This window comes from Heterodontus francisci, chromosome 40 (genome assembly GCF_036365525.1).
Source record: "Heterodontus francisci isolate sHetFra1 chromosome 40, sHetFra1.hap1, whole genome shotgun sequence".
NCBI classification, from domain to species: domain Eukaryota; kingdom Metazoa; phylum Chordata; class Chondrichthyes; order Heterodontiformes; family Heterodontidae; genus Heterodontus; species Heterodontus francisci.
The window spans coordinates 6,276,526-6,292,644 of NC_090410.1; the positions used below are offsets into that span (position 1 = coordinate 6,276,526).

The 16,119-nt window shown below is 45.4% G+C and overlaps 1 protein-coding gene across 4 annotated transcripts in view; it reads right to left on the reverse strand.

The window, feature by feature from the left end:
* dpf1 (double PHD fingers 1) overlaps nt 1-16,119 on the reverse strand; it is an 83,592-nt gene that overhangs the window by 44,169 nt on the left and 23,304 nt on the right. For 3 of the 4 annotated variants that reach the window (XM_068018915.1, XM_068018911.1, XM_068018914.1), the window contains exons 3-7: nt 13,797-13,913; nt 10,301-10,428; nt 9,910-9,999; nt 9,038-9,116; nt 8,310-8,441 (exon numbers count right to left, since the gene is read on the reverse strand). In XM_068018915.1, coding sequence (XP_067875016.1) covers nt 8,310-8,441; nt 9,038-9,116; nt 9,910-9,999; nt 10,301-10,428; nt 13,797-13,913 — 546 coding nt within the window. The remainder of the gene's footprint in view (nt 1-8,309; nt 8,442-9,037; nt 9,117-9,909; nt 10,000-10,300; nt 10,429-13,796; nt 13,914-16,119) is intronic. The other variant, XM_068018913.1, reaches the window with a different exon arrangement.

Below are 16,119 nucleotides of genomic sequence, written 5' to 3' on the forward strand. Positions count from 1 at the left end.
GGTGGAATTGAACCTTAGTTACTGCTTCTGACCAGTATCCTGTGATTGGTGTGGGGTTTCGCGTGAGCTGCTTTAAGTGCCTCTAGCTGGGCGAATCAAGCGAGGGGCCAGAAGTGGTCATGAGCTGTGTGATGCCTCCAATGTGCAATAGCCCACAGCAGGTCAGCAGACACAGGAGGAACGTCCATTTTTGGGTGAGGTACATGGGATCCTGTATCCTGCCACTAGTCTCCAAGAGAGGAAGTGGGGGGTGGGGGGTGGGGGGAGGCGGTGGGGAGACAAATTGGAACATCACTGGGGACAAGTCTTTGCTTGTCCTTCCCGCCATGCATTCTGGGTGTGTTGACATTGGTTATTGGGAATTTAAATGATCCAATCAGTTTTTTCTTTAACCGAGCCTGTCGCTGGGTGAAGTTGTTTCTAACACTCTATTCTCAATCCTGAATTGTGGGGAAAACCTTGGAAAGTTCTGGGGAAAGAAGCAAATGAGATGGCGGTGAGATTTTGCACGAGTTGGCGTGAACGGGGGGATCGAACCCACTTTATAACGATATTGAGTGTTCACCTCAAGCACTGCCAGGACAGGTACTGCACGGTTACACACACAGTGAAGCTCCCACTTTATTCTGCATTATTAAAAGACCAACACCGCTCACATGAACCAATGTAAAATGACCTTTACATCCCACTCCAATACAGAGAAAACAATGGAAGTCTTTCACTCCATTCTGACACTGTATCACCATGGCGATCAGAGAATAAATCACACAGGGACTATTTCATTCAAGCAAAGTCGCAGTTTATTGATTAGCAGGTCCCAAAAGCAAACGAGAAAGTTCCCTCTCGTGAATGACGACAAGGTTTGCTGTTCCAAGGCTGGTTTCTCTGGTAAACTTTTCTAACAAATCTCATTCATTCGAGTGACTCCAATTCTGGGGCTTCTTCAGAACCTACTCATTCACGAATCAACATCTCACTCTCGATGGATCAGGTGCGAGCATTCGGCCTGTGTGGGAAGCCATTGAACATAACCATCCTACATTTCAACAGTGATTACACTTTAAAAGGGTTTCATTGGCTGTAAAGTGCTTTGGGATGTCCTGAGGTTGTGAAAGGTGCTATATAAATGTATGTAGGTAATTTCTGTCTCTCTTTCTTCACTCAGGTTCCAACACATGGCCAACACCCACTGTTTCACATGGGAGAGAGTCTCACTATCGTACAAACCACATGAAAGTCGCTTTAGAGAAACGCACAAACACAAACGCAGTAGCTCAGCCAGCGCGTGAATGAGAAAAGACAGGCCACCATCTTTTGTGTGGTGATCCGAAAGGTTCCTTAAGCACACGAGTGGTTCAGACCAGGAGCCTAAAGAAGCGAGTAACAATGTCAAACACGCATACACAAGCGCAGTTCTCGTTCCCACACTCCCTTTACCCTCCCTTGTAAAGTACCTGGAGAATTTTCATTATGTGAAAGGAATGCTGATTAATGCATGGCCCTCAGAAACTAACCACAAGTGCAGTTACCAACTTCTTTGTTTCTGATTCCTGATTCCACTGTTCGTGTGGTAGAAACACAGACTGCACTTATTTTATCCATCCATTACACAGAATTTGCAGCATCGAAACAGGCCATTCAGCCCCACACGAGCCTCCTTCCCCTCCTCTCTTCATCTCACCCCATCAACATATCCCTCTCTTCCTTTCTCTGTCATGTGTTTATCCGGCTTCCCCTTAAATGTATCTACACTATGCACCTCAACCACTCCCTGTGGTAGCGAGTTCCACATTCTCACCACTCTCTGGGTGAAAATGAGGAAATCGGGAATAAAGAAACCTTCACCGTCTTCCCTTTCCTTTCATGTACCTGTCTCCTGAGAGAGATTTTATCTTCTACAGAAAGATCATTCCAAGTAATGATCACTCTTTGTGTGAAATTCCCAAAGTACGTGTCAGGTTTTCAGTGATTTTAATGCTCAGTCTCTGTTTAAGCCAATCTTTACTGGACTGTCCTTCCAACTCAAATACAACAACACTCAGGAAGCTCGACACCATCCAGGACAAAGTAACCTGCTTGATTGGCACCACATCCACCACCTTAAACATTCACTCCCTCCACCACCATCACACAGTAGCAGCAGTGTGTACCATCTACAAGATGCACTGCAGCAATGCACCAAGGCACCTTAGACAGCACCTTCCAAACCCACGACCTCTACCAACTAGAAGGACAAGGGCAGCAAATACATGGGAACACCACCACCTGCAAGTTCCCTTCCAAGTCACCCACCATCCTGACTTGGAACGATATCGCCGTTCCTTCACTGTCGCTGGGTCAAAATCCTGGAACTCCCTTCCTAACAGCACTGTGGGTGTACCTACCCCACATGGACTGCAGCGGTTCAAGAAGGCTGCTCACCACCACCTTCTCAAGGGCAATTAGGGATGGGCAATAAATGCTGGCCTGGCCAGCGATACCCACATCCTGAGTGTCAGTAAACTGAAAAAAAGCCAATGCCTCAAGGGAAAGCAGGGAAATGACCAAAGGGAAACAACACAAAAGCCACGTCCTGTGCTTACACAACCTTACGAGAGATTAATACATTAAAATTGATCGCAGTGTCACATGAAAGGAGTGTGTTGACTCCTAAAGGATGAGCTTTTGGAACACTTCGGTGAATAGCATTATGGGCCCTTCCATTGGCTAATGTGCTGGCGTTGCAGTTGGAAAGTTCTAGAACCAGAGGGTTTTTATTTTGAATTGCTGCGGGGATGGGGGTTTTTTTGTTTTGTCGCACAGAAGTAGAATCTCTTAGCAGCCTTCCCCATTTGCTGCATTGTTGCCACATCATTTGCATTCAGCATCAGAAGGCTGATGCGCACACTCTCTCTCTGAAAAAATAATTCAGAATCTCACATCAATTCTTTGTTTGCTTAGAAAAGAAGAGGTTTTGTAAGCACACCATTGGCTTCCAGTAGCAATCTCCCACGTTTATATAAGGTTTCAGGTGCCCCGTTGTTGAGAGCTAAGGGAATCATTATTCATTTTTTGAAAGAAGCTGTAAACAAGGATCATTTCTGAAGGAAAGGGTTGAATATAATTTCTCCTTGGTTTATATTTTTCTCATCGCCACCCCCCTCCCCCGACTAGAATCGCGAGCAGATTTGATAGGAAGCCATTAAACAGGGCTCCCCTAATTGAAACTATCAAATGGACTGAGAAATATTAAGCCTACGGCCTTCACTTATATTTTTCAGGGAGCGAGATGAGTGGTTGCCATGCCAACCGAATAACCAGGGCAACAAAGCAATCCAATTTCTTTCTCAGTCTCTCTTTAAATAGACGAGGGAGAGGAAAATAATACACACATTGCTTATTGATCGCCACCCTGCCACCTCCCCCCAACTTCATTTTTCTCTCCTTAATGTCGCAGCCTAATCTTCTTCAGCTAAACAGGCCGAAGCCTTCAACTGCTGCCAAACTCACTGGGGCCTCCCCACGCCAAGTATGTCCTAGCATTAATTGGTTTTCCATTCTTAGAGAAAGACTTGCATTTCGATAGCGCCTGCTCAACCTCAGGACGCCCCAAAGCACTTTACAGCCAATGAAGTACTTTTTGAAGTACAGTGGTCACTGTTGTGATGCAGGAAACATGGCAGCCAATTTGCGCACAGCAAGCTCCCACAAGCGGCAATGTGATAATGGCCAGATAATCTGCTTCTTTTTAAGGTGTTGTTGGTTGAGGGATAAATATTATTAGGGTTGGACATTGGGGTGAACTCCCCTGCTGTTCTTCCAATAGTGTCGTGGGATCCACCTGAGAGGGCAGACAGGGCCTCGGTTTAACGGCTCATCCGAAAAATGGTGTTAATTAGGAGTATTTCATTGGGTGTAATGCACTTTGGGAAGTCCCGAGGTCATGGAGGGTGCTATATAAATGTGTTATGATGGAGCTTCTATATTTTTTGTTCAGTACTTTTTTCAGAACTCATGTATTTTAGAATTATGGGCATTGTTTTATTTGGGAAAACTGGAAAGGATTCCATGGATTTTTCTTCACTGGGGTCATCAGAAGATCTTTTGAACTAGGTTTGTAAACAACCTTTACTGGAAATCATGCCTTCAGATAATTACCCAGCGGAGGCTTTTTGACCTGGGGAAGATGTTTATAGAGAAGTGACAGGTCAAGATTTATGGGGGGTCAGGAGGCTTGACTCTTGAGATATTGTTTTGGTTTCACTTTGGACAGTGAGTTAGGGTAGGGATGATGTTTTGAAAAGAGTTTAAACAAATCAACCGGCCAGGTACAAAACCCCAGCTCAGCCTTTTCCATCTCTTTGAAAAGCTCTTAGAAGTGAGTGTAAGAAATAAAGAAATTGATGCTGCATTCCTCCTGAAAAGCCTGCCAAACTGATCTTCAACGTCGCCTGAAAAGAACTGTTCTAGAAAGATCCCAGTGACAGCCATCTACAAATATTTGGGATGCCAAACCAAAAAGAGACAACTGACATCTTTCCATTTCTTTTTTTTCCTTCAAGAATTAGCAAGTATTTGGTCAAAGTGTTCTTTTTTGTCTTTTTTTGTAACAGAGCTCTAAAGAGAAAATCTCTATTTTTCAGTTTACCGAATGTGTGTGTGTACTCCTATTTCCTTATGTTATCCAGTACCCTGGGTCATAGAGTCATAGAGAGATACAGCACTGAAACAGGCCCTTCAGCCCACTGAGTCTGTGTCGACCATCAACCACCCATTTATGCTAATCCTACATTACTCCCATATTCCTTACCACATCCCCATCATTCTCCTACCACCTACCTACACTAGGGGCAATTTACAATGGCCAATTCACCTATCAACCTGCAAGTCTTTGGCTGTGGGAGGAAACCGGAGCACCTGGAGGAAATCTAGGCGGTCACAGGGAGAACTTGCAAACTCCGCACAGGCAGTACCCAGAACCGAACCCGGGTCACTGGAGCTGTGAGGCTGCGGTGCTAACCACTGCACCACTGCACCACTGTGTTGCCCTTCTCAGTACTTCATCTGGACTTCATCTTTCAGGGATGGGGAAATCATCTGAATCCCTCGATTACATTCCAGCCTGTACCTTTTATTTAAACAAGTTAGACAATATCATGATGGAGTGTATGAGAGAGAGAGAGAGAAAGATGTCTCGCTCTACAGAGACACCTAGTGGCCAGAGCATGGAACTACTTGTGACTGTTGACATAGCAAAATTGAATGGGAAACACTGACATGAAAGCATTTAGAAAATTCACCATAACAGGAAGGGAAGTATAAAAGTTTTTTTTAACCAATTTATAGATTTGTATAGAAACAGTTAAACAGTAGTAGAGCAGTTTAAAAATGTTTGTGTGACTAGTTTCTGGAAGAAAATTTCTTGACTTTGGTTCTGTTTTGGCGAAAAGGTGAGGAATACAGAATCATATGAAAATACAAACTAGGAGCAGGAGGAGGCCACTCGGCCCCACAAGCCTGCTCCGCCATTCAATAAGATCCTAGCTGATCCGATTGTAACCTCAACTCCACATTCCCACCACCCCCAGTAACCTTTCACCCCTTTGCTTATCAAGAATCTATCTACCTCTGCCTTAGAAATATTCAAAGACTCTGCTTCCACCACCGTTTGAGGAAGAGAGTTCCTCTGAGAGAAAAAGATTCTCCTCATCTCTGTCTTAAATGGGTGATCCCTTATTTTTAAACAGTGACCCCTAGTTCTAGATTCTCCCACAAGGGGAAACATCCTTTCCACATCCACCCTGTCAAGACCCCTCAGGATCTTATATGTTTCAATCAAGTCGCCTCTTGCTCTTCTAAACTCCAGTGGGTGCAAGCCCAGCCTGTCCAACCTTTCCTCATAAGACAATCCGCCCATTCCAGGTATTAGTCTAGTAAACCTTCTGTGAACTTCCTCCAACACATTTACATCTTTCCTTAAATAAGGAGACCAATACTGTACACAGTATTCCAGATGTGGTCTCACCAACGCCCTGTTTTAATGAAGCATAACCTCCCTACTTTTGTATTCGATTCCCCTCGTAATAAATGACAATCATGTCTGGCATGTAGATACAAGAAGGGATGACTCACCTGTGCTTCTGTTGGTTGCTTAACTAGGATTACAAGGCGCTAATGATAAATAACATTGACCACTTGTTTGTCAATTTACAACCTATTGAGATTCCAATTATCACAAGAGTAATTCCAGATGTGTCTGCTGACTCTTTAGAACCTTGTGAGTCATTACCCATGATCACAGTCCCACAAAGAAAAAGGGAAGCGGGGAGATGGGGAAAGGGAGGAAAGTCTTTCACCCATTGTGGCAGCTTTGACTTATTCTACAAGTATGAGAATTGTATCAAGACAGCTAAAGAAAATTGATTTAATCAACAGGTTAGTCACGGCAAGAAGCACTTCGCAGTTTAATTGTCCAATCTTACCTTGGATTATGCCAACCTGACATCAAAGCAAAGGGTGAGATGCAAGCGGTTTAGTATTCATATTCTGCAATCTTAATATTACTGTACTGATATCATACTCCATGAGGTAACTAACATCTTTACCGTAAAACCTTTGCATGGATTCCTGCTCTAAACATCGAGAATTGCTAGAACTGTAACACTTTCATTGTTTTCGAACTGATGACATGAGGTCAAGTGAAGTACTGTCATTTACTCTTTCATTCTGTATAATCTTACTTCTTAATAAATACCAATCAGTAGCTTTTAGCCTGAACCATATGACCTTTTAGCATCACATTCTCTGTCAGTTAGAGAGACCAGAAATACATGGTGCCGTCACGCACTATTTCCAGCGTATTTCCAACTGTGAAAGTGTTCACTATTCACCTGCTACCCTAGATATTTTGTGCATCAGGTCAAGTTCCAGCACACAAAAGGCATATGCTTGCTTATGGAAGCTGACATTACTGCTGTGCATCTGTAAAAAGTACCGCAACATTTGTTCGCTTGTTTACCCCTAAGAAATTTCTAAACAGTTGGCCCAATGGCTGAGAGGTAAAGTCTATGTCCCAGAGTCGTACAGAGCAGGGAAGTTCCAGGCTTGAAGCCAGTCGGAGAGTCCATCAGTGCTCACTGTCAATACTCTCACATAAATAATGACCACTTGAGACAGGCATAGGTTTGCCCTGGAGTCTCCAGAAATTCAAGATTAATCTCCAGGACACTGCTACGAGCAAATCCCGGGGGAAATATCATAGGGGCAATAAGAAACTGTGTTTTTATAGAAATGTCTTTATTTTTTAGTTATAAAAATATCTTAGATGGGCAAATGGCTGTTTGATGGACTGTCAGGTATCATCCAATCGGGTAACAAAGAGTCTGCTCGCTTTCTGATTGGTCGTGGGAAGGTGGAGCAGCACTAGGATGGGCAGATTGGGCAACCAATGGCAGGGGTGTGGGAGTGGGGTGACTGGAGTCAGGGGGGGTCAACCTCCAGGAATATGTCCAAATAGAGTTGACAACCCTAACTACAATTCTCTGATCAACACGATCTTCGAGTGTAGGGGAGATTAATTTACCTCACAGGGCAAGATCAGCAACACTAATCTACCAGGGCATGTACGGGATCCTGGGCTTTAAAAATAGAGGCATAGAGTACAAAAGCAAGGAAGTTACAATGAACCTTTATAAAACACTGGCTCGACCTCAAGTGGAGTATTGTGTCCAATTAGGAAAGATGTAAAGGCTTTGGAGAGATTTACAAGTTTGGTTCCAGGATTGGGGGACTTCAGTTACGTGGATAGACTGGAGAAGCTGGGGTTTTCTTCAAAGAGCAGAGAAGGTTGAGAGGAGGTTTGATAGAGGTGTTTAAAATCAACAGGGGTCTGGACAGAGCGGATAGAGAGAAACTGTTCCTATTGGTGGGTCAAGAACCAGAGGACACTGATATAAGGTGATTGGCTAAAGAACAGACCGAGAGACATGAGGAGAAACCTTTTTGAATGTGGCGAGTGGCTAAGGTCTGGAATGCACGGCCTGAGAGTGCGGTGGAGGCAGATTCAATCACGGCTTTCCAAAGAAAATTGGACAAGCAGCTGAAGGGGAAACAATTTGCAGGATAACAGGGAAAGGGTGGGGGAGTGGGTCTAGATAAACTGCTCTTGTAGAAAGCCAGCACAGACTCGATGGGCCAAATGGCCTCCTTCTGTGCTGTAAACATTCTATGATGCTATGACTGGGGGCCTGATCCCATTGCCACATTCTGACCTAGATGGTACCACACTTCCTCAACTGAGGCTCTCCCGCGAAGTGAACACTTAAGCTTACGTTTGTGGTTGTTCTTCCGATGGAAGGGCAGTGTGTGTCGTTCCAACTCATCCTCCCCCTCTTCCTCCGCCAGGTGAGTGTGAGTGTAGTGGTAGCTCAGGCCTGGACGGTTCTTGTATCGTTTCCCACAGACTGTGGGAGAAGACAGGGAGAGAACATTCGTCACCTCAACACTGCAAAAAACAAGCAGGAACAACCCACCAAAAAAAAAAACCCAGCAACCCTCCTCCTTGCAATTTATCCTCTCGCATTTACTTGGGCCGTGCGTTGTTGGGTAGCATTCGGAGTCAGAAAGCCATGGGTTCGCATCTCACTTCAGAGACTTGAGCACAAAATTCAGGCGGATGCTCACCGTTGCAGCCCTACGGGAGTGCTGCACTGTCGGAGGTGCCGTCTTTTGGATAGAACATCAAACTGAGGTCCCGTCTGCCCTCTCAGGTGGGCATAAAAGATTCCATGGCACTATTTCAAAAAGCAGGGGAGTTCTCCCCAGTGTCCTGGGCCAATATTTATCCATTTAACCAACATTAACAACAGATTATCTAGTCATTTATCACATTCCTGTTTGTGGGATCGTGCTGTGCACAAATTGGCTGCTGTGCTTCCTGCATTACAACAGTGACTACACTTCGAAAGTACTTCATTGGCTGTAAAGTATTTTGAGACATTCTGTGATGGTAAAAGCACTTCTGAGTGATGCCCAACCTCTGATTAAGGAGTTTACTTACTGTCACACACGTACGGCTTGTCCCTATCCTCCAAAGATGTCAGCTCTTGTCTCTTTCGCATTCCTCCAATGCCACAAGTCTAGAAGAGAGAGCAGAAAGGCCTAGAGTTACCTTAACCAATAACTCGAGATTGTCCTACACAGTCTCCTTGGAGCATTGAAGGTGGAGGAGAGGTTTATTAGACGGTCAAATTCACGACAAGAGCGAATGTTTCCAGTGGCAGAAGGGTTGGTTGCCAGGGGACACAGAGCGAATGTGAACTGGCAAAAGAATCACAGCTGAGGCAAGGAGAATTTCTTTACGCAGTGAGTTGTTGTGAGCTGGAACGCGCCGCCCTAAAGGGCGGTGGAAGCAGATTCAATAGTAACTTTCAAAAGGGAATTGGATAAATACTTGAAAGGGAATTTGCAGGGCTGTGGGGAAAGAGCAGGGGAGTGGAACTAATTGGGTAACTCTTCCAAAGAGCCAGCACAGGCATGATGGGCTGAATGGCCTCCTTCTGTGCTGTATCATTCTGTGATTCTAAGCCTCGATTTGTAACCCCTTAGACTTTTAAAAACATAGAGTCATGCAGCACAACAATAGGCCACTCGGCCCAACATGCCTGTTGCAGTTAGTCTCACACCCCTCTCTCTTTCCCCCTAGCCCTGTAAATTTGTTCGCCTCAAAACTGGCTTCTAGATTTACCTCATCATCTCCCCATTCAAACAGCACCACCCCCACTCCCCAAACAACTCCGACGGATGTCATGTGACTTTCTTTTACCCTTTGACCTGCCGGCAGGATTGGCCCCAGTTGCCCCTCTCCCCTTCCAAGGACAGTAAGCATGGAGCTAACACACTGAAGTGTAAAAAAACAAAACAAAGACTTACTCTTCCTTTGGTTTTATTTTTCCGCTTTGGTGCATCTTCCTCCAGCTCATCCGCCTCGATGTCATGAGGAAAATCGCTCGCCAAAATCCTCTGGAAAAAAACAGGTTTGAGAACAATGTTGAGAGAAAGTGGAAGTCAGTGTGGCCAACACTGATTGGCTGAATTCCTGGAGCGATCATCACATGACACCACCCTCTGCCATTGGTCAGCAACATATCAATCCTCACAAAGCCCCGCCCTCCCCAGCCCCCACAGCCAATTGTAAAGCAAACAGACTGCCCTTTACCCAATTGGATGATTCTTGACTGCCACCCAAAGCAGCCTTTTCTCCCCCAACTCCAGGATTGTGAAGCCACCAATTGTCCATCCTCATATTTTGCTGATCGCCTACCTGGCATTCACTGATGCTCTCCTCGTCTTTAGTCTCTGTCTTTTTCTCCACTGCCTCTGCACACAGGAGAGCTTCCAAGGCTGGTCCCTCGGTTAGCAACCCCTCCTTCTTTAGAGCCACCTCGGTATCTGTGCAAAAACAGGAGAAAAATAATTGGACGCCATGCCGATGGCCTGGTAACTAACCTTCTGGTATCTCTGTGATTGGGTGTTGCCCCAGAAATCGCCACGGGAAATAAAGGGTGTTCCTATCACTTGTCCAGTAAATTATTCCAGGAACAGGAGGAGGCCACTTCGTCTCTCGAGTCTGCTCCGCCATTCAATTAGATCATAAAGCCTTGGCACCTGAAGGTGCGACCGGCAAAAGTGGAGTGATTAAAATCGAGATGGGCAAGAGGCCAGAATTAGAGGAGCGCAGAGATCTCAGAGGATTGTAGGGCTGGAGGTGGGGTTACAGAGACAGAGCGGGTTGGTTAATAGCACTCAGTGTGGAATGGAGCAGCTCAGACAAGCCTGTGCGACTCCCAGGGACTGACATGTGCTGCGTGTTTGGGAGGAACAAGTGATTCTGGGCCGGTGATTCCCAAATCTCTCCACCGCTGGGAGATTTCCTCACCTCGTGTCTGGATCAGTTGTAGACTCATGTAGGGCCCAAGGCACGGAGCTAAAGTTGCCGTCAGGTCTCCCAGGTTGAGGAAGGGGAAGGGAGGGAGGGAGGGTGGGGAGGCGAGGAGGAGGGGAAAGACCCTGATCCCTCTCTCCCTTTCTTGCTAAAAAGCCCTGACAGTGTACAACTCGACGGTGATGCCCCCCACAGTGGAATAGCTTGCCAACACCCTGTCCAAGCTGGCACATGAAGTAGGTATTTGAGGTAGGAAGGTGAGTGGGGTCTGTGGAAGCGTAATTCAAAGCTTGAGAGAAGATGGTGGGAGGTAGTGAGGGAACTGGAGGTGGGGGGAGGTACGTGAGGACATGAGAAAGAGGACAGGGAAAAATCTCAACCCAGTTTCAGAATGCAATCAGCAAGGACTTTGCTCCTGAACACACGCGGTTCTCCATTGAGTGTCATTCCTGAGCACCTCACCTTTAAAGTGAACTTTTAACTCACAGTTCGTCAGTGGGAATGAAGTGCTAATCCACTGTCCATTAATTAAACCACCGATCAGTTATTAGTAGGTCCCGCAGGACACAAGGAAAATTCATTACCGCTAATCAGTGATTCTTAAAGGGACAACAATCACAGAATTCTGACAAGCTACTGGATTTCAGTTTAAGGAGAGACCTGATCAATTAGAGAGTAAAACACTGATCGGGAGCTTTAGATGGTTCATCAATCAAATGGATTTGTCAATGATTTGCTAAACCACTCAGCTCTTATTAATCTTGGTGTAATGGCTGAAGGATCTTAAAGGTGCAGTACCGGCTTTACATAGAATGTACAGCACAGAAACAGGCCATGCGGCCCATCTGGTCCGTGCTGGTGTTAATGCTCCACACGAGCCTCCTCCCACCCCTCTTCACCTCACCCTATCAGCATCTCCTTCTATTCCTTTCTCCCTCATGTGTTTATCCAGCTTCCCCTTAAATGTCTCGATACTATTCACCTCAACCACTCCCCGTGGTAGCGAGTTCCACATTCTCACCACTCTCTGGGTAAAGACGTTTATCCTGAATTCCCGATTGGATTTATTATTATTGTCTTATATTTATGGCCCCTAGTTCTGGTCTCCCCAACAAGTTGAAACATCTTCTCTACGTCCCCCCTATTAAACCCTTTCATTATTTTAAAGGCTTCTATCAGGTCATCTTCTATTTTCTAGAGAAACGAGCCCCAGCCCATTCAGCCCTTCCACTGTGGTTATTCTATCCCCCCACAGGAAAGGCACAGTTTGATACTCTGTCTGCAGACACATCCCCTTTACTGTTAATTTTGTTACATTTTTTAAAAATCTCAACTGTGTGCAACTTCCAGTGCGAGTCCAAATCTGTGAGTAATTAAACCAATAACTGACCCCGAAAAATTGTCTGCTATTACAGGGACTGACATGTGCTGCGTGTTTGGGGGGAACAAGTGATTCTAAGCCTGTGATTCCCAAATCTCTCCACCACTGGGAGATTTCCTCACCTCGTGTCTGGGTCAGTTGTAGACTCATTGATGGAGATTGACTGCTATGACTAGTCAATAATCCATTATCATTCTTACGGCATTTTCTACGCAGAGGGAGGACAAAAAATTCGGTCCAGAACCTCCATGGGAGGAGGGTCAGAAACTGGGAAATAATGTCCCCAGGACAAAGATAGTGTTTCTAATGATGGGAACAAACCATTTAACAAAGAACGTGATTGAAAATGGTTTCCTCCCTAACCATTTCTCTGCTTTCATGTTGGGAGTAGTCATCGCAACGGGAGGAGGCCATTCAGCCCCTCGAGCCTGTTCTGCCATTCAATTAGATCATGGCTGATTAGTAACAACTCCATCTACCCGCCTTGGCTCCTTATCCCTTAATACGCTTACCCCCAAAAAAGTCTCAGTCTCAATTGACCAACGCACCAGCCTCAACAATTTTTGTTTGGCGGGAAGAGAGTCATTTTAAGGCTTGTCATGTTTGTTGAAATCGGTTCGCAGACGACACGTCAAGACTACTGGTCCCTCAAATCTTCAACACTGAGTCTGTCACTGTACAATCATCACTTCCATCTGGGTCTAAATGACTGATTTCAAGACTTTAACCAAGAAAATGACTGACAAGGGCAATCTTATTATTGAGAAGAAATGACATCTTGTTTATTGGCGTTACTGTGGGAACTTTTGACTGGCTGACGGAACGGCAGAACACGAGTGCTTTGTGCACTCGGGGGACTGCTGTTCTCAGTTGGCGCTGCCAGCGTGTAGGCCCTCCCCCATCCTGGAGTGGGTCACATGCTTCACGTGACTCTTATGCAAAATTTTACTGATGTGCCAAGTCACAAGTGCCACGTTTACTCTTTTACACGTAGTGCACACTAGGTGTGCAAGGAAATTGGCCACAATCAGTTGATCATTTCTTACATATATAAACGATGGTGGCAGAGTTGGGAAATGGGCTTCCGGAAATTGCTCCACGGTGTCACCCAATGGCCAAAGACAGTAACTAGACTGTGACTGTTGACATAGCAAATTACAATGGTGAACGTTGACAGAAAAACTCAGCAGCAAAATCATGGCAACAGGGGGTGCATGTCCCACAAGATCCTCACTATCATATTTTCGTACGGAGAAGCATTTGTGTGATTATTTTACTACATATTTTACAAAAATCACACACTAGGCCTGAGGCATTTCCTTAGCAACCAGCTCAGGACCAACACTGGCTGCGGCCTGACAGGAGGAGGCCGCTTGTTGGTTCCCACGTCTTAGGGGAGAAAAAAAACAAAAAAATGGTTATTAAAAAAATACATTGCATAAAATCATTTGCCCCCAAATTAGAGGGCAGATCAAACAGGAAGGAAAAACAAACCTCCTTTACCGAGTTTAATTTCACAGGGTCTTAGTCTTGGGTCTTCCAGGATATTCAGACGCCTCTTCTTCCGCCAACAGCGAGCTGGGTAGGTATACAACTGCCCCGGGGCCAGGCCTAGAGGAGACAATCAACCACGCCAACTGAGGTTAGATATTTCAGAACGGCCAAAGGATGACAGACAGAAAACGTGCATGGTTCTATTTTTTTTTACCATTTTGTCTATTCAGGTGCAACTGCACTTTAAATCCTTGATGGGCACAGCACCATGTGAGTCCTGTGCTCGATAGCTGCTGAGCCTGGCATGGAGCGTACCATTGGCTTGATAAACCCAGGCTTCATTACCCAAAATTTACCAGCAGGAGTGACCCAGCTGTTCTTTGCCTCGAGTATAGAAGATTAAGGGGTCATCTAATTGAAGTGTTTAAGGACCATAGGAACATAGGAGCAGGAGTAGGCCATTCAGCCCATCGAGCCTGCTCTGCCATTCAATTAGATCACGGCTGATCATCTATCTCAATGACACTTTCCCTCGCTACCCTCATATCCCTGGATGTCGTTAGTATCCAGTTATCTATCGATTTCGGTCTTGAACATGTTCAATGATTGACCCTCCACATCCACCTGGGGTAAAGAATTCCAAAGATTCACCACCCTCTGAGTGAAGAAATTCCTCCTCATCTCAGTGTTTAATTGTCTACCCCTTATTCTGAGACTATGTCCCCTGGCTCTAGGCTCACTAGCTAGGGGAAACATCCTATTTACATCCACCCTGTCACGCCCTGTAAGAATTTTGTAGGTTTCAATGAGATCACCTCTCATTCTTCGAAACTCTAGTGAATACAGGCACCGTTTCCCCAGTCTCGCCTCATAAGACAATCTCACCATCCCAGGGTGGGGAGGGGAGAGTCTAGAATAAGGGGGCCTCACCTGAAAATTCGAGCTGAGCCATTCATGGGTGATGTCAGGAAATATGTCTTCACACCAAGGGTAGTGGAAATCTGGAACTCTCTCCGCTAAAAAGCTGTTGAGGTTGGGGGAAGTAGTTAAGTGAAAATTTTAAGACCGAGATTGATAGATTTTTGTTGGGAAAGGGTGTTAAGGATTATGGAACCGAGGCGGTTAGATGGAGTTAAGATACTGATCAGCCATGATCTAATTGAATGGCGGAACAGGCTCGAGGGGCTGAATGGCCTCCTCCTGTTCATATGTGAGTGGCAAACACTTGTCGTATCCTGTTAATCACACTGCACTATAAGGAGGTTGTGATCGCAATACAGAGGGTCCGGAGGAGATTTACAAGGATGTGGCCACGAATGGAGAATTTTAGCTATGAGGAAAGATTGGATAGGCTGGGATTGTTTTCTTTAGAAAAGATGAGGCTGAGGGGAGATTTAATTGAGGTGCATAAAATTATGAGGGGCCTAGATAGAGTGGACAGGAAGAACCTATTTCCCTAAGCAGAGAGGTCAATCAGGGTGTGTAGGTTTAAAGTAATTGTAGAAGAATTGGAGGGGAGTTGAGGAGAATTTTTTTTCACCCAGAGGGTGGTGGGGGTCTGGAACTCACTGCCCGATAGGATGGTAGAGGCAGAAACCCTCATCACATTTAAAAAATACTTTTTGATATGCACTTGATGTGCCGTAACCTACAGGGCTATGGACTAAAAGGAGGAAGATGAAATTAAGTTGATAGCTGCACTTGGACAACACAGGCTCTGTGCTGTAGTTGTTCTAAGTTTCTATGGTCCCTGTATCTCACTGGGAGTTTTTTTTTTACAACATTGGGAGCTAGGATTCCGACCTCGCATCTCCTCAGAAAGTCTGCTCCAATGGGTAGAGTGAGAATTTATTTTGGGATTTTAAAATCTGCTTCCAGTGGCAACATCCATGTTTCCACTGAGAGCAACACAGACAGCTCTGCACTTCAGGGCAAATCACCCGCTTGACGCATTCGCTTCACACTTTCCTGTAATTAAAAGCAGTTGCAGATTTGCATCGCTTGTCTACACCAGCCCAATGCCGACCTCTGACCCTTCAGCACGGTTCAGCAGGAGACAAGAGTTTAATTGCAGTAAATGACTCCCATTAGTGTGTTACAACAAAAGACCCCTTTCACGTCTGGGGACCTCAAGTTTGATTCAAGACTCGACTAGTGGGGTGAAAGTCTCCTGCCCCCATTTGACACAGACTCAAACATAAGGGATTGTAAAAGGTAATCAAAAGGTGAAGCCATGACCCTGAGCTAAGGTCATCGGGCAGCCATCTCGGTAACCACGATTTTGTTAATGAGTAACAACAGCAATTTGTTTGGGACTAAAACT